General features: G+C 44.3%; 1 protein-coding gene across 1 annotated transcript in view; it reads left to right on the top strand.

The window, feature by feature from the left end:
• Positions 1-23,411, top strand: part of SNX30 (sorting nexin family member 30) — a gene marked incomplete at its 5' end in the record, with an annotated part of 47,737 nt that overhangs the window by 2,439 nt on the left and 21,887 nt on the right. The window contains one exon of the mRNA XM_082497224.1: positions 17,567-17,755. Within this exon, the coding sequence (XP_082353350.1) occupies positions 17,567-17,755 (189 nt within the window). The remainder of the gene's footprint in view (positions 1-17,566; positions 17,756-23,411) is intronic.

Raw genomic sequence — 23,411 nt, 5'->3', positions numbered from 1 at the left:
CCAATAGTTGGGAAACAGAGGGATGTCAGTATACAAGTCTGACTTAGGCTTAAAGCTCTGCAGCTCTTCTTTTTTGGTTCTTTGATAGGAGCTGTGCTTATCTGCTTTCTTGGCCTTTTCAAGGGCCTTTCTGGAGAGTCTGGTGGAGATTGGCAGTGCAGAAGTGTGGGCTGTCATCTCCTGCTTCAAAGCGGCGCTGAATCAGTAAGCTTCGGTAAGGACCACTGTCCACAACAAGGCCTGAACTAGGACATCCCTCTGGCAGGAGGATAGTGGCAATGGCTGACCCATCACCATGAACTGGATAACTTGTTTTTTCTGGGTTCTTACCTGCTCTGAGCAAATACTTCCTAAACACTGCTGCAAGATAAAAGTACTTCAGACAAAATCCTCTGAGGGGAGAAAGTGCAGAAATAAGAGAAGCTGTCTGCCCATAAAGCAGTGCCACAGATGTGCAGCTTGAAGTGGTTGAACCTCCGCCATCACTGCTTTGCATTCTTTAAAGCGTGCTTTCCTTGCTTTTTTGGAGCCGCTAAGGACACTTCTATATCCTGAGTCAAAGGAACGTGGAAGACGGGAGCACTGCCTGCATGTCCTCTGTTGGGTTTTGATTCAAACATGGGAATGGTCTAGTAGTTTAGACCCTGTCTAACCCTCAAGTCTCATAAACCTTTGGTTCCTGTTTAAGAACAGTGGTTAATGCTACTAGAGCAGTAGGTCATGGGAAAGGGAAGGAGAACCTTCTGTGCTGTTTTCTATGGCTTCCCTGGTTCTGAGGCCCTCTAAGTAGACTAGTCTCAAGTTTTCTGAATCTTATGAAGAGGGCTGTGGAGCTTTCATTGTCTGAAATAGCATCTTCATCCTGACTTGTAGAAGAGAGCTGTTTTAGGAGCCAGGAAACCTTGACTTCTGAGCAGCATCTAACCTCTTAGATGAAATGGACGTTTCTGGCTAAGTACTTGGCTTTCACAGTGATTCTGCAGCAAACACGAAACACTTAAGTTGTAGATTCTTGTCTCTGAAGCATTTCTGTATTGGCAAGATCTTTCTATTAAGATGTTTTTGTTCCCCTCAAATCTAGTTGCATAAGACATTGTTTGTCCTGATACCTGACCACCATCAGCTTTTTCAAGCTTATTCTCACTTTACCCTAGCTACCCTCCAAATAAGGAGACAGCTAAAGCTGAACCGAAGCAGTACTGATCTCAGCTTCCTCAGGATGCATAGCGAGGTCCATTGCAGAGTTAGCTGTAAAACTGAGTTCTTGCTGTCTTAAAGCTTTTGGAAGGCATGCAAGCTAATTGAGACCTGCTTTTCAGAGCAGATCCTCTGCAGAGGAAGGTAAGAAAAATGGGGAAGTGTCAGTGTGGATTTCTCTCTTTTTTTTCCTTTTTTTTTTTTTTTTAAAAAAAAAAAAGGAAGTTCTGCTGGCATGTGACAGACTCTAGTTCACTAGTTTGTCACTTTCAGTAGTGACTCTGCACTAGGATGTTCACTTTGACACTGAGGAGAAGAGGCATTATTAATGGGTTTGTGGGCTCAGAGCAGAGGTGAGAAGTAGATGGTCTTCTGCTGTGTGGTTGTACCCAAAGGGTTGTAGAAGTATGGTAAGACTCAGGACACAGCCCCACTGAGGCCGTGCAGATTTAATAGCATGCTGCTAAGGGTTGGAAGTGCCAGGCTGTGCGGAATTAGAACGAAAACATTCTGTGTGGCTTACTCCTGCGGTCCTCTAGCTGTGATCCTTGTAGTTGCTCTAGACTCGTGTTGTGAGAGTATTTTCCTGATAAGGTGATGTTGGCTGTTCTTGCTATGGCCTGCCTTGAGGCTGGCAGCTGCCTAGGGTCCCGACTCCCAGTATTGGTTTCTTGCCTATCACTCCAAAAGCTTTCATATCCCACCTGTCCTAGGGCTCAGACTCCCTTGTCCTCTTTCAGACATCTCTGACTACCTGATACTGTACTTGTAGCCAGCTACCTATAACCTGTCCAGGTTTTCTTCTTTGAAGATGCGTGTGCCTTGTATTTGGCTCTGTTAACACTGGACAGCTGATGTGAGCTTCAGGGCTGTTTTACAGGTAGTAGTATATCAAGCACAGCTGATGTGGAACACCAGGCTTGCAATGAACGCATAGCTTGAACTTGCTAATTCATGGAGATAGATGTTAAAACTCCTACTACGTACAAACTTCTGGTTACTGGCTGAAAACTATTGCTTTCATGTGACCCATTGCTCATCTGCTTCCAAGCTACCACTCTGGTGAACCCCTGGGCCTGTATTAGCACCTGATCAAGTATAAATACTTGGTGTGTTTGCTGGAGTGCTGTTACTTAACACTCATTCTGGAAGGGAGCCTGGTAGCTCTCCAACAAAAAAAATATACCAAGCGTCTGGAGTTCTACTTCCAGCCTCCTTGGTTGCTAGTTTATAATTATTGCTCTTAACTTCATCCACCCACAGATGAAACCAGTTTGCAGTATAATCTGAAATCTTAAAATAGATCTGCCTGAGCTTCTACAAACCTCTTCCTTCTCTGACTAAGTGAGAACTGTTAGACCAACACTATGTATTGTTCTTAAAGCAAGCCAGAGGCAAATTCTCAGTTTTGGGAGAGACTGAGGACTACAGAAAGTCAGGAACTGAAGCTGGTGAACTCATCAGTATGGATGAGTTGATCTCCATTCCAATCTACAGCAACACAAAACTGACAATCACAGAGAAGTGGAGGCTGGACGGCACCTCTGGCGGGCTGGCCTAGAAGACATCCAGCTCAGAGCAGGGTTAGCTACAGCAGGCTGCCCAGGATGCTGTGAAGTTGTTTTTTGAATATCTCTCTGGGTAACCTGTTTCTCCACCCAGTTACCCACAAAGTAAAATTTCCTTCTCATGTTTAAGTGAAGCTTCTAATATTTCCATTTGTGACCATTGTCTTTTGTTCTGTTGTTGGATCCATTGAAAGGAGTCTGTCGCCACCTTCTGTACAGCCTCCCATCAGGTATTTATCCATATTGGTAAGATCCCCCGAGCATTCTCCTCTCCAGGCTGTTGGCTGCTTTTGCCATGAGGCATATTATTGGCAGCTGGTCAATTTTTCCATCGGGATCCGTTGTGTGTGTTGTGTGTTGGTTTTTTTTTTTTGTTGTTGTTGTGTGTGTGTGTTGTTTTGTTTTTTTTTTCTCTTCTGCCAAGCTGCTTTTCAACCAGTCAGCCAGCATACTGCTATATGGGGTTATTCCTGCCAGGTGCAGGACTTTGCATTTCCTTATGTTGAATTTCATTAGGTACCTCCCAGGCCATTTCCCCAGCCTGTTGAGGTCCCTCTGAATGATACCAATGGTTCCAAATCAGAACCATCTGATATATCAAGCATTCCACATGGTTCTGTACCCTCAGCACACTTGCTGAGGATGTACGCTGTCTGATCATTTAGGTTATTAATGAAGGTGTTAAACAGTAGTGGCTCTATTACTGTCTGCTGGTGTGCTCCACTAATGACTGCCCTTCAGTTGGAATTTGTGGGATCACAACCCTTTGAGCCCAGCAGTTCAATCAGTTTTCAGTCTACTTCACTGTACATTTGCTTAGCTTGTACCTCATCAGGCTGTCTAGGAGGATGTTATGGGAGACAGTGTTGAAAGCCCTCTTAAAATGGAGATAAACTACGTTAAAGCTCTCCTCTTGTGCACCACGCCAGTCATATCTTCATAGTACGTGTTTGGTTGGTTAAGCATGTCTTCCCTTAACTCCATGCTCACTTCTCATCACCATGTCGTTTATGTGCTTGGAAATGGGTTCCAATATTCGCTTTCCAGGCATCGAGGTGAGGCTGACTGGCCTGTAGTTCCTTGTGTCTGCTGACTTGAAGACAGGAACGAGACTTGATTTCTTCCAGTCTTCAGGAACCTCCCCTTGTCACCATAATAAGGATAAGATAATTGCAAGTGACATTACAGTGGCATCATCCAGCTCCCTCAGCACTTGCGAGTCCTTCTCATCATGGGTTTTGATGCCTGTCCAGTTTGTTGAAATGCTCCCTAACCTGGTCTTCCCCCACTGATGGTGAGTTTGCCTTGTTCCAGACTTTCCTTCTAAGCTTAGGTGCCTGGAATTCCTGAAGGCTGGTCATCTCAATAAAGACCAACAAAAAAAGCACTGAGTACTTCAGCCTTATCTGTGTCCTTTGTCATCGGATCCTCTGCCCCATCAGGACTGCATTTTCCTTGTTCTTCATTTTGCTGCTGCTGTACCTGTAGAAGCCTTTCTTGTTGCTATTCCCATCCTTTGTCAGATTCGGCTCCATCCCACTAAAAGCATCCCTGCATGCTCGGACAGTGCCTCTATTCCTCCTGGATCTACCGTGCCTGCTGCTGCCATTTTTATTTTTCCTTTTTATATTGAGTTTAGTCTGGAGGTCTGTGTTCATGCATGCAGGTCTCCACTGGCCCTTGCTTGGTTTCCTGCTCATTGATTTGGACCAGTTTCGGGGTTGGAGAGGTGTTCCTTGAAAATCAACTAGTTCTCCTGGATGACTCTCCAGGGCCATGTGCCTTCTTCCTAGCAGATCCCTGAAGAGGCTAGAGTCTGCTGCCTGTAAGTCTGGGGTTGTGATCCTGCTCTTTGCTTTGCTCCCTCCTCTCTTGACCCTGAACTCCACCGGCTCATGGCTACAGTGGCTGAGACAGCTCCCTACCTTCACATCCCTGACAAATTCTTCCTTCTTACTCAGCAAAGCATCTCTCCTCATCAACTTATCAGTCACCTGTGTCAGGCACTTTTCATCAATGCACTTTAGAAACCTTCTAGATGGATGTCATCTTTGCTGTGTTGTCCTTCCAGCAAATGTTGTCATTGAAGTAAGCATAAGGACCTGTGAATGTGAAGCTTCTTCCAGTAAATCCCTGTGCTTGTCTGCAGAAGTGCTTGGAGGACACAGGGATGTTGCTTTCCAACTAGGGCAGTCGGATTGGTAGTTTGGTTGAACTGTCTCTGAACTGTTTCAGAATTCGCCTGTTTATGAAACTGTTCTCATGGCTTTTGAGAAATCCTGTGGTTCTCTTCCCCGAGTCACCGCACCAAATGGGGAGATTATGTTGCCTACTAGATGTGTGTTAAATTGCTGAACCATGGTTCTTAGGCCAGGAAGCTTTTGGGTACAAGCACTTGTCTGCCACATGCTTTGTATGTGGCCCATTAGCTTTCAAAGGCTGAGCTTAGTCGTTGTCTTGTTTAAAGGAACTGCTGTCTCTTCTCCTGTTGTACTGCGTGTGTGTGCACGCACGTGCATTAGGCAGCTGTTTTCTAGTCTAACAGTGGTAACTACAACTGCTTTCTCTAGCTATGTTGTCTCTCAAACTCACAATGTCACTTGGATAGGTTAATACCATGGTATCTTACTGAAAACGGTAGCGTGCTTGTCGTCTTTTTGCTTGTAGCCAGTGTGGGGTTTGATGGCGTAGAAGCACGTACAACAATGCATTGGTGTGCTTGCTTACAGCTGCCTTCATTTATAGAAATAGGATTTTATTAGTAAGGGTGCTTTAATGGTTTCTTACAATGTAGGTGCTCTATAGTACTGATGTAAAACTGTACTCAGTGGTCTCTTTATGGTCCACAACTTCCCAGTACAGTGAGTTTCTCTGGAATTGGCAATTCCCATCTCTTCTGGACAAGATGAAGGATAGTTAGCACTTAACTTGGGACAAACACTTGCATCAACATAACTGTCTTAGTACTGTTACTTTTTTTTTAATCTTTCCATCTGGTAAAACTGAACATAGCTTATACAGTATAACAGTATTATTACTTTGGTTATTGTTTCATCTTAATGGAGGGAGGGGTATACTTTGAGGCTGAATTCGGTGTTGTACAGCTTTCATAATCTTTTCAACAGGATTGCTTCATACTTAATGAGACAGAGTATTGAAAACAGATATTCAAAATGCACATAGAAGAACTTGGTTCTTCAGCCGGGTTTCAGAAGGGTGGGTCTTGGCAATAACTTGTCAGCCATGGTGGAAAAAGTTATGCTTGGTGGTCGGAAAGAATCCTCTGGGCTGCCTGTGCTGGAAAGCCTCAAACCTACCCGAGTTGCTGGATGCTCTCTGAGCTCCTTCGTGGGGAGAAGGGCATAACCAGATTGATTAAAAATCTCTCTTTTTACAGCTGTGTGGGCACATCATTCCCCTCCTGGTGCCTTAGGGGCTTGTGATAAGCCTCAGGCAGCATGTCCCTGTAATTAATAATGGGAGGGGCAGAGAACACAGACTGAGGCTTTCCTATTGACACACTGTGAGCTGGGGGTTATCAGTTCTTGGATTAACCTGCAAACTGTTGTCCTGGTGTCTTCTAGCATTGTGGACTACTCTTGTGGTATCTCAAACAGATCGTCTGGCTGTCACACTAGCCATTCTCTTCCTTATCCGAGCGGACAGGCTGGTTGCAGTAAAGTAGGTCAGGAGGCAAGATGGGAGCTCGTACAGTACAGTGAGACTTAACTCAGTATTACTACATAAAAATCTACTTGGAACACCTAAACTGCATCTTTGAGGTTGTAACTTGAATGCAGAAGACAAGACACTGATTAAAAGTGGCATTTGATCTTGTGTATTTCTCAGAAGTAACTTCACTGAGGCTTGTTCCCTGCCGACCTTGAGCAAGATCTTAAATGCTGAGCTGTACTGACTGTTTAAGCTGTGGTTGACTTGACTGCCTGAGCCTGGGTTGCAGTGCAGCTGAGGCTCCAGGCTCTTGCGGCTGGGGAAAACTACTGCCATCACTAGATGAAATGGGGCAGAAAGCTCCAAAATCCACCCTGGAGGGGGTGGCAGCTTCAACCTTGAGGTAAAAGCTGAGTGAGTTTACTCAGTAAGAATTTACTCTTAGTAAACTCTCAAAAAACTGCGGGGAACCTATTTCTTTTCAAGTTACTGAAGGCAATAACTGACAGCAAGGTAGCTGCTGGCAATACTGCAATGACCAGCTGAAGATGGAAAGCAAATCCAGTGAGCTGCAACTCTTTTAATGAGTTAGCGTTCCCAATGCTAATCCAATTTAAGTGGTTTATTGACAGATGAATTTATGGGACATGTTTTATTTTCTAAATTGGGAGGGGCGGGGTGCAGAAAGAGGTGTTGCCTTCAGCTGTAGGTGATGTTATCATGCCAAAACTGTTGATTCTCAACCAGATATTTCACAGAGATCACGAAGTATTTATCTGAATAAGCATGTAGGTGACATGGGTTTGTGGAACTAACTGAAAGTGTTCTGAAAATAAGGGCAATAATCCAAAATTCCTACAACAGGCAAGGAAAGAGCTTAGCTAAGAGCTGTATTTAGAGTGGTCCTCAAAGCATAAATTCCTTTGGAGAGCATGGCTGTCTTACAGCCACAGGCAGAGCTTCTTTGCTGCTTCTTCTGTGAAGCAATAAGTGGTAGGTGGGAAGTTACTCTGGAAGTGAAAGTGGTGGTGTTTCTAACCCCTAAAGATGGGCATCTGCTGTTTGTGGTTTTGTGTATCTCAGATTGAAGAGAACTACACTAGCATGTGGGAGCAGAGATGACATGAAAATGTGTAGTACTCTATTCTCCAGGACAATGAACAAAATGTAAATAGCAACTGGCTTTACTTGCTTCTAGATGATACCCTCAAATTAAGGAGTGCAGACCCTACTGTGAGGATCACAACCTCTCAGCCTGTCTTGGAAAAAAATAGATGCAGTGGTCTGTATGTAGTGGTACTAGTGATGGGATGGTTTACAGCAGTGAAGCATGTGCCTTAATCCTGATTCTTGTTAGTCTGTGCTCTAACCTCAAGCTGAATTTAAGTTTGAAAAAACAAGCTCTTTCAAGCCACTCTGATACTACATATCTGATGACAGTAGCTAGTAGCCTCTCAAAACCAGAATACTAGGAAGGGATGAAGCTTCTCTTGTGTCACATCTACCAGGAAAACTTACTATGCAGGTTCAATGCCCTGTCCTCATGGGAAAGTGTGGCCTTACATTGCTTCAGTGAAACTTGCTGTATCCTCCTAAAAGGCTTCCTAGGGTATAAAACCACATGTCTTAAAGTCTGTCTCCATAGTTGGCCTCACTTTTCTGGTGAGCTTGAATGATGTGATGGGTTCCTTGAAAGGAATATGCTGCAGTGCAGGTATTGCTCAAGGGCAGAGAAGCCTCTTCCCCCTCACTGATGCAGATGGTGTTAGCAACAGCTACTTTTGACGAGCTCAGTGGTGAAAGTGCTGACATGTGAGGATGGTAAGTGATAGATTACCCTAGACAATACTCAAACCCATACTTATCTGGGTAGAACTGGCACCTTCGCGGCAGCTTTTTAGATGCTAGCACAAGGCAAATTGGAAGTGAAAATCTTGGATGCTGCGAAGGCACAGCTGTGTTTTGGATTGTTGCCAAGAAAATCACTGGAAAACTTTAATCAATGCTGTTTATTGTCAGTGATCAGCTTGGCCTCTTCAGGATTTGTATGTTGACTTCAGCGTGCTGACCAGATGGCTCTTGGATCAGTATACTTCACTCAAGACCATGTGTGCCAAGCACCTGTATGTGCCACAGTGGCTGTCAGGAGCCGAGGCCACATAAATAAATGGTGTTTTTAGAGATGAATTAGGCTGTAGATCTTGTGCCTTGTTTCTTCCCTCCATCAGTGTCTGTAGATAGTTTTCATACTGTGAGGAAATACTATATGAGTGCTTTACTTTGCTTGCTCTCCTTAAAGCAGGGAGTGAAGCAGTCATACTGTGTGTTTTTTTGTTTGGTTTTGTGTTTTGTTTTGTTTTTTTCAACAGATACATGTTTTGTTTATTCTACCCCTCTGGGAGCAAATACCTTTCTGCTGGAAAATGTCTTGTTTGTCAGCAAAGGTGATGGAGGGCTATCCCTTAAATGGCACCTGTGTAAACTAACTCTCAGAACTTCTCCAAGAGCACATTCCTCCAGCTCTTCCAGGCTTTGAGATGAAAACATGAGTTCTCCTGTTTGAATATCTTTGCCTACTTTACTTGCACAGTGATGTCTCGTCTGTCTGACTTGCTCTCGTGAAACCTCCACTGGCCGTGTGTGGGGAAATTCTAATGCCACTCATCTAAAACAGTGAGCGTGAGGGAAACCACATCATAATGCAATATGGAAGTGTATTCTTGCTTGTTTAAACAAAGTATTTGCCAGGATACTACAGTGCTTTCCAGCCCTCTATCATCTCTTTCCTTCCTATTTCTTCTCTCTGCTTCTCCCCAATCCTTTGCATCTGTTCACAGTTGAAAAATAGGACTATTTGCTCTCACAAACATCTCGGCCAAATTGGCACTTTGGTGACACTGGGTACCTAGATAACTGTTGATGCAGCTAAACCTACTTCTAGAGTGTGAACAGGGAAGAACTGCTGCACAGTAAGTCTGCAGAGCTTTAACATGAAGCCCTGTGTCTCTAGGAGAAAGGAGTTTAGTTTGGACAAGCTTAACAAACTGTTCCATCTGTAATCAGATATAGCTCTGGCTTCTTGTATTGGGAATGGCTCCTAGTCATATACTGGATTCAGGTTTTCCTGCTCATGGTCCTGGCTGCTGCTTCGCTATTTAGAGGATCAGAGCTCAGGTTCTGAAAATGAAGCTTTAAACAAAACACTGGGTGTGTTAGGCTTGTTCGTTAACAAGGTGCTCTTTAGCATGCTAAAATAGGTTATGAGGTTCCTGGGCACACAGCTGCAGAACCCTTCTGATAACAATTCAAGTCTTGTAACAAACAACATTCTTGAAACAAACTCCTTGCAGATGGACATGGAACTTAACAGAGCTAGAGGACAGTTACTGGAGACTTGACTCAAAAGGTCCATGTTTTTCTAAGTTTCTGAAGACATCTAACTTCTGCCATTTGTGGAGATCTTTGAGCTCTGAAGATAGAATGGAGTTGGTGCCTGTTGCTTTCCACTGAGAACTGTAGAAGGAAGAAAGAACCTTCAGCTTTGCTACAGGATGCAAATCCAAGTCTGCCCAAATGTTAAACTCTCTTGCTTGCCTTTGGGTCGCAAGCACTTTTCTACTACTTTCTGCAGCTTAAACGTAAGTGAACTGATCTTACTGGACAGTTGCCAGACTAGCTTTTTGCTTAGGAAGATAGATAAAGCTTTCTGCGAGGACTCTAGTGCTTTGTAAACAGATGTAGAAGCTAGCCTTGGATCTGAGACTGTTTCTTCCAAGAGAACAGTTCATCTTGTGGATATTTTAAAATACCTCTTTGCATTTAAAATACCTTGCCACATTAAGGGAGCTATAAGATGTGGCAAGCATCCAGTTACTTCTCGCACTTTCCTTCCTGTTCAAAGGGTATGGGGAAGTACATGGCAGTGGGAGTTAATAAAACAAAAGTATGTCTTATCCCTTTACATTTTGCCTAATTAATGTCTGCTCCAAATAACAACCCATTTCATCTGCCAAATGCCCGGTCCACAAAGCCTTTTGAACTTTTGTGCATGAAGTAGCACAGTAACATGGTTTATTACTAATATTGAAGGACTTGTCTTAACTGCTGTAAAACATCTGTGAGATGCTGCTCATGATCCTCATTTTTAGAGTGTAACCTGAACCACTTTTAGCTTTAGTGTGATATTGCAGTTCCCCTTCCGGAGTAGGAAAAGAGGTCACCCTCTTAAGGACTCTGTGAGAAAACAGACTTATAGCCAGACTGTATGAACAGATGGTCTGATGTGGTACTTGACACCTTCTTTTGACACCTCCCTTTATCCCCATGCACAGGAAGGCTGAAACTGAGCCGTATTGTGGCTGAGTCCCTGGAGGCTTCAGCAGCAGAGGTAGGAGATGGCTTGTTGCTCTTGCTGAAAATGCTGCTTGCAGGAAGAGCTTCTATGCCCACATTCTTGCTCTGGTTGGCATAATTGTGATTACTGATGGGAAAATAAACCACAAAGTAAAATAATCCATCCTATAAAAACTGGCTGTTAGCCTCAGAAAAGAGGTGGGAATCCCATGGCCTGCATGAGACCGTTTGGAAAGTGCTCATGTCAATCATGTAGTGTCTCTGTGAAGCTTGTTCTAGTGTTTCTCTGTCCAGCCAAAGTGCAAAGAAACACAATTCCAAGTATGATATAGTAGTAAGCCAGAATGCTCCCAGGTCTTGAATGGTACCAAGCTGCATGCCGGTATGATCAGCTGCTTGAACCTGAAGTTCTTATTTTTTCAGGGATACTGAGGAGTCTTTCTCAAGGCAACTCTGATCTACAGAGCAGAAACATTAGTTCGCGTGATAAACTCCAGAACAAAGTCATCAGACTCATGGCTTGGCAGCACGCTGTACTCTGACACCTATTTAAAATATCCTGAGAGCAACTGATCCCGTCTCTTATCTGGTGGCTTTTTGGTTAGATGGGCAGAATACCAGTGGTACTGCTGGAACTGTAGTGGTGAGGCTCGGACCAGGCGTGGTATGGATGCCCCATTAGAGTTAGGGGCTTTATATCCAACACTGCAGGACCCACAGACTTACTGCCTAATATCTTCCAGGGCTAGGAAGTAAAAATCTGGGCTTGTGTCCTCAAGACCCAGCACCATCCCTCCTCTGCTGACACATTTCCAGGTAAGAGCAAGAAGAATTGCCTCTGATTTGAGCTTAGTTTGTATTGCTCTTAAAATAGCCTTATCCTTGCAGTCTGATTCTAGATGATTAATATAGGGGAAAACACTGACCTCTTCTGCGACTATAATCTTGTTCCTCGTGAGTACACCCACACATACAGTACTATCCTTCCCATTACTGGAGAAGGATGTCAGGAGCTGGGGTACAGTAACCACTTACACATTCCCAGGATGGATAGATCCATCCTTAGAAGTTGATTCTCGCAGTTCTTGTCAAACTGCAACTTTGCACTGTCTTGTTCATGGATCAGTGTAGAAATGTGGTACTTCCTCCTGGGATCAGATAGGGGTTTTGGAGTTTAACTGTGTGGGTTTTTTTTTGTTTTTGTAAACCTTGTAGGACAAGACTGCCTTCTTATCCTCTTTCCCCTACTGTGTCCAGAGCATTCTCCCTTCTCTTCAGTCTTCATCCCAACTTCAGTCATTCTTGCCTTAAAGTAGCTGCCCAAAGACAAGTGCAAGAAGAGGAGACCTGCAGTATCTCATATCAGCCTTAGATATGTGTGGGGAAACAAAGGTGACCTATAGTAAGCGAAGTATGATGCTGATGCCTGGTAGAGAATGAAACGGAACATGTATAAGGGGGAAGCAAATGCCTTTTCTCCCTTTGTTCTCCATCTGCAGCTGATGTTGGATAATAGTCTTTTGCAGACTGGGATTTCACTACACAGATGCTCTTCTGTGAGATCGTCTAATAGGATACTATGCTGTCAGTGACTGATGAACTGATCTGGATGGGCTGAAGGATGGAAGGTGCTTTCTCCTTCTGTGCAGAGCTGACCTGTACAGGCTAGTGGCAGAGAACTCTAGAAACAAAAAATACCTGCTTCCAAAACTTGCTGGGCTGAGACTAGTGCTATGAACAGATCTGTGAAAGCCAAGTTAATGCAAGCTTTTATAGTGTTCTTAGGAATATTTACATCTAAACTTTTTTAGTTTTCCAGTCTCTAGCAGCAATTCTGCTATGGCTTATTTTCATGTACGGAAGGTAAGACTGTTCCAGAAACCTGCTGCAATTGTTGTGTGGAATTGTCCCCTCGACACGGCTGTGTCTGTGGTTGTGCCTTTCTGGGAAATGGATAGCAAAAAGCAATAGAACGCCTTGAAAAACAAGGAGAAAAAGGTATAGCACTCTGAATTTCAGAAGTGAATCATTGAGGCTCTAGAAGTAGTACAGACCTGGCTGTAAGGTCCCTGTGTGAGGCAGAGGTTTTGGGGTTAAGTACACCACTTGCCTCTAGACAGCAACATTTCTCAATGTCTCTTGTTGTCATCTAATACTTGTTGAATGAGAGTAATGTGCTTGCTTAGGTGGCTTCAGGCTAACCCTTTCCAGAGATGAGTTTATCTGTGCTTGGAAGACCTAGCTGAACCACCTCTTCCACTTACTTCATGGACTGCTGCTTAGATAGCAAAGCTATCTGGTTAAGCTGTACACTTGCTAAGGCAGGATAGGTGAAAACTAACATTAAATTTGTAGAAGGTGTGGTATTGACTAGCTGCACTTAACTTGGCAGGAGACTGCATGATCTTCACTTGACGAAAAGCTAATACCAATGGAATTTTAGACCCTTTTTTAGCCTTCAAGAGTTGAATCCTGGATGCCTTCTCTGGTGTGTACTACTCCACTGGGGGAGGCTGCCGTCCAGAAGACTGAATACCAAGCTCCTGAGGTTTCACTTTATGTGGATCCAAGCTGCTCTGTAAATCCAGAGTCTTGGAAAATCTCCTGGGAGAATGAAGGAGGGAGTAGATGACATCAGCTGGAAACTTCCCAACTCATTTCGCATCTCACATGCAGACTTCAAGTTTATAAAATTCAGCTGAATTTGAAATTTGGATGAAATGAACTTCTTGATAGATTTAGTATCTGTTTCTAGGCAGGCTAACTAGTCAAGGTGTTTGGACTGCACATTACAACAACAAATGTGAAGCTGCTTCCTTACCAGATAGCAGCCTGCATAGTTGGCAGGGTTCATGCATTTCCAACACAGGCCATTGGTACCTACTTGCCCTGCACTGTAGGATACCAAATGTGTGCTGATCTCACATATCCATAAATCTCAGTGTCTTGAGGAATCCTACAAAGTCCATAGGAATGGGTGAAGGGTCTGCGTGTAGGTGGTTGTACAACCGTGCATAAAAGCTCAGTACTTAACTGGTAGATCATCAGCCTGAAGGTCTGAATGTCATACTATTTCTGCCATAGGTTGTGATCCAGACCTTGCTAGACCTTCAGCAGGTGACAAAACTAGGAGACTGGCCTGAGGAGGTGAGGGACAGAGGCTAAGGATCTTTGCTCTAGAAAAAAATTAGTATCCATGAAGACTTCCTCAAGTTTCAAAGACCTGAAGAATTCTTGACAGAACTTGTCCTCCATTCCATCTGCCTGGCTGCTAGAAGCAGCCTCCCCTCTTCCCCACTGTGGGACTGCTCAGAATCATGGCAGGCTGACACTGCTGCGTAACAGGTGATGTGATGAAAAAGCTTTTCTTCCTGTGAAAAAGCTTTGTGAGCAGTAGGTATCTGCTGGGACTTGGACTGTGCTGATCTCTGGTAATGCAGGTAGGTACTCAGAGCAGCAGATGAGCAGCTACTTGGTGCACTAAAGGTGAAGCTGATGCATGAGTCCCTGGCACTGAAGTCAGACTCTTTGTTATATAAAACAATTAATACTAATCAGTACTTCAAATGCTTGTGAGTATGATAACTACCCTGACAAGTAGAAGTGCAGATGGCTGCAGATCTCCTTTCCTGCTAGTTTGTGCAGGACATGCTCCTCTTTCTGTGGTAAAAGCAGACTAGAACACATGATGCAGTCTTGCTTCCCCAACTGCAAAAAATCCAAGTCCTGTGGAAGAAAGCCAGCACCAGTTAACTTGACAAGGAGGTGCTCTGCTGAAAGGATTACAGCCTGAGACAACTTAGATTGCTAGGCCATCTGCTGTGACACTTCGAAGCCTATCTCTTTCTAGCAATAGCATAAGGCTTCGGCAAGCTGATCTTGCCTACTGTTAAAACGAAGGTTCAGCAGTCATTAAGCATTGTTCCTTGTGCAGTTAGCTAGGAGGCTCCACCCATTAAGAAGGACAAATAGTTAGCTTCTCACTTGGCCTTCAACTACTGAAAACTAGCCAAGTAGCAGGGCACGGTGCCAGCCGTGACTGCCAGGGGAGGGTTCTGCAATCACCGATGAGGCAGTATAGCACAGTAGTACTTTCAGTGTACGCATCCTCTGTCTTTTCTCCCAATCACAGCTCGCAGCCCTCCTGCCCCTAACCAGATTTGGTCTAGAAGCTTTACTTGATCTAGATCTGGGGTGTTTCATCCAAGGCTGAGCTCAGGTAAAACTATCACAGCCTTTATTTTAAGACCTGAGACATTCCCAGTACCCATGACTGCAAGAATGCACTCAAGTAGGTTGAAGTGGAATCCAGCCTTCACAAACCTCTGCCTTGCTTAAAAGGTGCAGTATGTGCTAGGTTGATATTGTTATCTCCCAGACAAAATTGGTGAGGAAAGTTGCTAACTTCATGCAAGTGGCTGCAAGCTCCATCTTTGGCCCTTCCTGCAGTTCTGACACCTTGATGCAGAGTTCTCATATTTTAAGCAGATTCCATCATATTCTTTAAGCTCTCTTTTGGATGGGTTCTGTTTCAAGCTTTTGAGATCTCCTGTACAACCAGGCTTAAGCTGTTTCCGCAAGTTAATTCATTTCCATACTGGAAGCTTAGAATTTGACTGGCTGTAGTTCTGGCATAACTTGTCTTATACTAATGCTTATTGCACATGGGCAATGAAGAGCTGTCTTTTCCTTTTGGAAACAGGAACAGATTTGTCTACAGCTACTGCGGTGTCCCAGGGTTTGCTTTGCTCTTTACTCTGCTCAGCCAAATATACCCGTCTAGCTGAACTGCACATTTTCTGAAGCCATCTCCTGTTGCTAATCTTATCCTGTCTTTTGCTTATTCCGTTTGTGTAACTGCAACAGAACTCCTTATCTGCTGAGTTATTGTAGCATTGCTTCTTCCTGTTGTACACGCTCCTGCTATGTTGAGTCTGAGCCAGATGCTTGTGTAGTTCAAGCTGTCTAACTCATGTATGAGCTGGCGCGCTGTGCCATGCTCATCCTGCTCTTTTGCCCCCTTAAGAGAGCATTTGAGTGCCTACCTTCCAATTTTTGCTCACTTGCCAGTTAAATCCGAAATCTCTGATCTGTTGGCAACCACCTCTGAGCATTAGCTGGGAGAATGCATCTAACCTCTCTATTAGTAGACAGTAGTTTAGATTACCTCTTTCCCAGAGTGTCTAGGCTAAAGCGTTATTCTTCCTACTCCGTGAGGCAGTCCTCAAGGTGAAGGGCAGTACTACCACAGTTCTGCAGGACTGCAACAGGCAGAGGGCTGTCTATAAAATCCCAGTACTCGTGTGATGGGTTTGTGACTGGTGGGAACTTAGCCGTGTTCTTAGCCATTGTCAAAGGTAGACCTTCGTAAGTAGCTTTCACTTGAATCTCTCACCTGTAATTCTGAACCCTTGAATAAAGGAGGACTTCTTTTGAAGACAGGGACTACTCATGTCCAGCTGAAACATAAACTGCAGTTGCATAAGGAATACTGATGGACAAAGAGGATCTTACCCAAACAGGATTGCTTTGCTGAGATCACACACTTCACTTGTCCACTTAAAGACTGTGTGAAGATGGGGCTAAGCGGTAATTCTAAAACTAAAACACTTCTAGTTAATGTGCTGCTTAGCTGTAGTGATGTTTCTCTGTCTAGCAACCAGCATAACCTTTGTCCTTACAAGGGAAATACTCTGTAGATAAATCTATTATTGTGCTACTAGTTAAACAAACAAACAAAAAACTTCCCCCCTTTTCTGAGAAGAAGAGCCATGGATCTTTGTGACTTTCTAATACTGTTGTCAGATTTTCCTACACATTGCAGAAATTGTCACATGCTGTCAGCTCCCTCTGCTACAAAACCAGAGCAGAGAACACATGTGAAGATGGTGTGATACTTATGCGAAGTGGAGTAACCACTAGCTGCATGGAGTAGTTGGTCTATATCAAGTGTGAGACGTGAAGGTGTGGGAATGTACCAAGTTTGCTATAAAGTTGTGTTGTTTTTTTTTCTTTTTGCCTGCTGCTGAGTCAATTTCAAGGAATTACAGACTTCCCAAACCCTTGTGAGTCTCTTCCTAAAATAGACATTTGCTGGTTCTTGTAGCCTCTGTCTTTCCTAGGCACTGGATCATACTCTTGGAGTTTGGAGGATGGGAATGAGGACCTCTCTAAGCAAAACTCAGTGTTTTCATTTGTCTTGGATATCCAAAAGGGAGGTGTGCATAGACACTGGTGCTGGAGTGTATGATTTGTGACTGTCCTGTAGTGCAGTGATGGCTATTCAGTCTCTGACTGCTGTGAACATGTTTGGAAGTTAATGGACTGGATAGGAAGCCTCTGATACAAGTTTGCCTGCCTTCATCCACTATGGGAGGCAAAGGCTGACTGCATTCCAGTCAACTGAACTGTTGCTGCTTTACCTGAAGCCTGTCTTTTATAAGTAAGATTTGCCTAGCTATTTTGTTTTCAGAGTCTAAGTTGTTTCAGCAGTACTTCCTCATGAGTAGAAACCGTGTTGCGCCATACTAGGGAGAGGTATGGTGGTAACATGCTTTCCCTTCAACTTGTGGAACGGTAGAACAACCTAATGCTCAAAGCCCAGATATTAGGGGTTTGCCCAGGTGCCCTGGAAAAGGGTGATCCTTGGAGCTGCTGAAATAAATAGCCCTTGTAATGTGTCAGTGAAGCTCGTCAGTGGCATCTTTGAGAATACTGTGCTTTTCGATGAATCTGTTTCTTAGTAAAAACTTGCTGTTTTTTCCTCTCCAATACAGGATCTCAGTCTACCCAATGGCACACCTGTGGACACGTCTAGCCCAGCCTCCTCCTCGTCTCTCCTTAACAGACTGCAGCTGGATGATGACTTGGATGGGGAAACTAGAGACCTGTTTGTTACTGTTGATGATCCCAAAAAACACGTGTGCACGATGGAGACGTATATTACTTACAGGGTTACAACAAAGGTACTAAGTAGCATTCTCCTGTCCTAATACTTTTTTCTTTGGGGAGTTTTTTAGGACATGTTCTGCACGTCTGTGCCTTGTATTGTATTTCCTTATCTTGGAGACAAGAACTTAGTACCTGGTGAGAGTGGTGAAGGCGTGGTTTCTCTTAGCAGAACTGTTACTACTTCAGTATGTGAAACTATGCAAAACTTCTAACGCCTCAGCTTAGATTTTTGTCTCTGACTCTTAAACAGAACTGTTTGTAAACTTGTGAGGCCAGTTTCTTTCATTAACTTCAAAGTTTGTTCACATAAAGTAATCTGACACCCATTTGGCTTGAGTTACCTCCCCTGAAGGGGAATGTGCCTTGTTGATTCACTGTTAAGCATCTTGCATTTTGTCTGTCCTTTTTCTGAAATGCTTTAAGCTTGTTGCTTTAAGTGTTTACCGTACTTCCTCTATCAGCCTCTTACCTAAATCATAATCTTGACCTCAACTGTAAATTAGCTTCCATGCAGTTATTGGTACAGAAGGCTGTATAGCTGCTGCTAAAACTAAGTAGCCTAAGAATGCTACTGCCTGCCAAAAGAAATATGCTAGAGATTTTTTTCAGCATGTGTTGTAGTTCAAGCATTAATGCAGCCTAATTACACTAATAGGAAAAGTGATCTGAAAAGTCCACTGCACTCACAACTGGAACGTTGATTTCTGTTAACTAGCTCGTTCTTATTAGCGTCAGCTCCTCAGTGATGTTGACAAGTGTTTTGGGCACTTGTAGCTACCTAAGGAAAAAAGTGTTCACTAGCTTCACTAGGAATATACTTGATCCACTTGTGCAGAAAGATTAACGTTCCTCTGGCCTACTTATATGGCACTATGTACCGGAGAGAATATTTTCCTTTGAGATAAGGAAGAAGGAAGCCTTTACAGGCCACAATACTTCCCCCCCCCCCCCCCCCCCCCAAATGTCTACTCCAAAGTTCTACTTTCAGGCTGCACAGGGTAAAATGTGGTTTCTCTAAAACAGTAGCTGCCTCTCACTGCACACTTTTATCATAGGTCTGTCATTCCTTATTGCTCTAAGTGTCTTAATCTTGCAAGAAATGCTGTATGATAACTACTAGAAAATGTTGAGAAGTATTGTAGGAAACTTTTCTACTTGGAGCAATTTAGCCTTCAGCTGTTACAAGATCAGAAGGAATAGGAAGCACAAAAGGAGATGCAACTTCCCACAGGCAAGTGGATAGAATTGGCTAAAGTTGTTTCTCTAAATTAAGACCCAATTATTCTGTCAAGATAAAATAGCTCTATGCAGTGGCACCCTAATGATGTTCCTCTGCTTGGAAACCTGTGTTGATACAAGGGTTCCCTTCCTTCTTAAAGTAGAACTCTGGAATGTGGGTAAGGTATTTACTATATTTAGATCAAATATCTTACCCAACAGCATGTTTTTTTAAAATTAAAAAAACCCTTATCCTGTACTTCTGATTTTGCCTATCTGCCTACCTGTCTGTTAATACTTGTTTTGTTTGGGATCTCACTGTAGCGCAGAAATCTGTTATATCGTCGTAGCATTACAACACTATTGTGAAACGGTGCATAGTTTATTCTTACTAATCACCATCAAAGCCTCACCTATTTGGGTTTATTATTCTTGTAAACTTCTGTCTAACCTCTAGGGTCAGCACCTCTAGCACGATCTACTGTTGTTTAAAAAAACGCTGTTTGGAAGACTAACAGTGTTAATGGTCTGATTCAGTCTTGCCATGCAGACAAAGCCTCTTTAATGCCAAGCTAATTGCCCAATCAGCCATTGTAGCCAAAAGCAGTAATTAAACATGGCCAAAAAGCTACATAGGAATAATTCCTAGACAGTGACAAGGGTGAGTGTTGATGCTTGCACCTCCAGGTTGTAGGTCAGAGTTCTATAGCAGACCTCGCTCCTGTCATCAGTGTAAGGCCATACCTTCCCACCATCTCCCTTGCAGCCTTGCATGAGAGGCGTTTGAGACCTCTAAAGGGCTGAAAGGGTCTCTGTGGTGGCTCTGGATGAGGATGCAGGGGTGGCTGCTTTTTTTCTTTCTCCACTGATGAATGCTACTGGAACCTGAAAGGTTTGGATAAACATAGGTGGCAGAACGAGTTACGCTGAAGACTTCCTCGCTGTGAAAAGTGGCACCACTAGGTGGAAGAGGGGAATGTAATTGCTAGTGCTGTAATGCAACGGAACACCCTTGTAGTGAAAAGTGAAACCTGACCACAGTCTTGTTTTTGTGTTGTGTGGGTTTTTTCTTTCTTTAGAAAGGTCCTTCATCCTAATAGGAAAAAAAGAGAAATCTTGCAGTATGCCACAGACTTCTCATCTACTGATACCTTTGTCAGCAGGTGGTGGCAGCTGAGGAAGGGTCCAAAACATTTGTTCCAAAACAATGGCTTGCAGGGAAGCTGAGAAGAAAGCTTAGAGTTGACTTGGCCCTGCTTGTGCCCCTGCTTTCACAGCTTCCTAGTAAGAGCTAGGTAGCGTTCCCCAGCCTGTCTTCTGGATGAACACATCTAAAGAACGTAATAGGAATCCCCAAATAATGGGGACAGTGATTCAGACCTGGGTCTCTTGATTCTTTCATACCTCTTGCTAACAGTGGTTTTCCTATATGGAGAGGCTAGTGAAACTAAAAAGAGGGGTGAAACTTGTGCTGGAACTTAATTGGTCATGGCTGTGATGGTTGAAGTGTCTCGGGTGTTCTAGATGATATACCTTTGTGGTCTTCAGATAGACTGATGTGCACTCTAGAGGGATTTTATCAAGCAGATTGTTCTGAGGAGGGAGGGAGGGGAAAAATAAAGCTTACGCGTATGTTCTGTAGTCATCGATCCCAAGGAAAACGTAAGTTTACTTCTAACTTCACTTTTGTTGTACCTTCTACAATGGCAAGGCCTTATGTGCCTTTCCCCATAGAGTTCTGAACGGCTGTGTGCCATTCAAGTGCAAGACCACCTGAGGAACCTGAAGGTGCACAAGTCCATGGGACCTGATGAGATACATCCGCGGGTCCTGAGGGAACTGGCAGATGAGGTCGCTAAGCCACTAGCCATCATATTTGAGAAGTCATGGAGGTCTGGCAAGGTTCCTGCCAACTGGAAAAGGGGAAACATAACCCCTGTTTTTCAAAAAGGGAAACAAGGAAGACCCAGGGAACTACAGGCCAGTCAGTCTCACCTCTGTGCCTGGCAAGATCATGGAGCAGATCCTCCTCGAAACTCTGCTGAGGCACGTAGAAAACAAGGAGGTGACTGGTGGCAGCCAGCATGGCTTCACCGAGGGCAAGTCATGCCTGACAAATTTGGTGGCCTTCTATGAAGGAGTTACAGCGGCAGTGGATAAGGGAAGAGCAACTGATGTCATCTACCTGGACTTGTGCAAAGCGTTTGACACTGTCCCACACGATATCCTGGTCTCTAAATTGAAGAGACATGGATTCGACAAATGGACCACTTGGTGGATACAGAACTGGCTGGACAGTCACACTCAAACAATTGTGGTCAATGGCTCGATGTCCAAGTGGAGCCAGTTGAGTGGTGTTCCTCATGGGTTGATACTGGGGCCTGTAATATTCAACATCTTTGTCGGCAACATGGACAGTGAGGTCGAGTGCACCCTCAGCAAGTTTGCTCACGATACCAAGCTGTGTGGTGAGGTAGACACACGCTGGAGGGGATGCCATCCAGAGGGACCTGGACAGGCTGGAGGCCAAGTGCAAGGTCCTGCATCTGGGTCGGGGCAATCCCAAGCACAACTACAGGCTCAGTGGAGAATGGATCCAGAGCAGCTCCGAGGAGAAGGACCTGGGTGTGCTGATTGATGAGAAGCTCCACATGAGCCAGCAATGTGTGCTCACAGCCCAGAAGGCCAACCATATCCTGGGCTGCATCAAAAGAAGTGTGGCCAACAGGTCTAAGGAGGTGATTCTGCCCCTCTACTCCACTCTTGTGAAACCCCACCTGGAGTACTGCATCCAGCTCTGGAGTCCCCAACATAAGAAGGACATGGACCTCTTGGAGCACGTCCAGAGGAGGCCGCAAAGGTGATCTGAGGGCTGGAGCACCTCCCCTATGAGGAGAGGCTGAAGGAATAGGGGCTGTTCAGCCTGGAGAAGAGACGGCTCCGAGGAGATCTTATTGCGGCCTTCCTAAAGGGGGCCTACAGGAGAACTGGGGAAGGACTTTTTATGAGGGCATGTAGTGATAGGATGAGGGGGAATAGCTTTAAACTAGAAGAGGGCAGGTTCAGATTAAACATTAGGAAGAAGTTTTTCACTCTGAGGGTGGTGAGGCACTGGCACAGGTTGCCCAGAGAGGTTGTTGAGGCCCCATCCCTGGAGGTGTTCAAGGCCAGGCTGGGCGTGGCCTTGGGCAACCTGGTCTAGTGGGAGGTGTCCCTGCCTATGGCAGGGGGGTTGGAACTTGATGCTCTTCAAGGTCCTTTCCAACATGAACCATTCTATGATTCTGTGATTCCTCAGAGTCATGCAGTTGCTCTGCAGGCTCGAAGGGAGAGGCTTTTACACCAGTCAATACTGGAGTGGAGGTCTTGTGGGTTTTTTTCTCCCTGTTCTGCTTCCAGTGCATCCTTTGGGTAGATTACCGGAGCACATGAAACAGCTTGATCACTTGAGAGGAGCAGGTCGAAGTGCTATGATCTCTTTTTCAAATGGACTAAACTATATGAGGCAAATGCAATTATGAACTGCTAAGAACACCGACCTTGCTCCCTTCCCCCCCCCCCTCTTTTCCTGGTTGAAGATTTTGCCCCAAACTTAAATAATAACATGGAGGAGAATCCACAATCAGGTGTAGTGAGTAAAAGACTAGAACTAGGGTAAAAAAAAATAGTTTCGCATAGTCATCACAGGCTAGCTTTAGGTTTGGCTGCTACCTCTTCTCAAGAAAGACAAGAATCTTACTCCAGACCAAGACTTGGTGCTTGCCTTAATATTGCCTGAAGTGAAAACTATTCCAGAGGTAAAAGTGTCTAACCCTGCCTGCTTTCCAGCAAGTAAAACTGAGCCCAGAATACTGCAGTGCTGACTTAGTGGAACTGTGCTGGAGTCTCCAATAAATCCCTGGAAATGTCTTGCCCGTTATTTTTGGGAGGTTGAGATCTGCCACATAAGTTTCTCGGTTTCCTTTGGGAGAGACCCATTTCCTTGCAAGATGAGATTTGTGGATCCTACTAAGAAAGCAGGAGGAATTCAACTGTGTCCAAACCAGACATTTCACTTACTGTCCGTGGACAGTGGCAAGAACTGCTTCCTTTTTGTATGCAGTCTGGAAAAAATAACTCGTGCTAAGCTAATGAACAGTTTGATCTGAGATCTAAATTCTTTCAGCGTTATTGAAGTGTCATTAAAACCTTGAAGGGCCCTTGTGTTCTGTCCAAATAGTCTTGAAGAGCTTATTTGCTGTCTAGATTTGACAGTCCGTACAGCAAACAGTGAAATGCTGATGACTAATGTATTTTCATCTGCCTCCCTCTGAGGAACAAAACCTGATAGATGGACAACTTTGCAAATCTGCTTGCGATGTAAAGGCAGCAGGAGCAGTTTGCTGGAGATGAGCGGTAACAACTGTAAAGGAAGTTTATGCACTGGGACTTACCCTGTTTTCCTACTTCTAG

Source organism: Vanellus vanellus, assembly GCF_965231255.1.
Source record: "Vanellus vanellus genome assembly, chromosome: Z".
Lineage (NCBI taxonomy): Eukaryota > Metazoa > Chordata > Aves > Charadriiformes > Charadriidae > Vanellus > Vanellus vanellus.
This window is presented reverse-complemented; position numbering and strand designations above follow the sequence as displayed.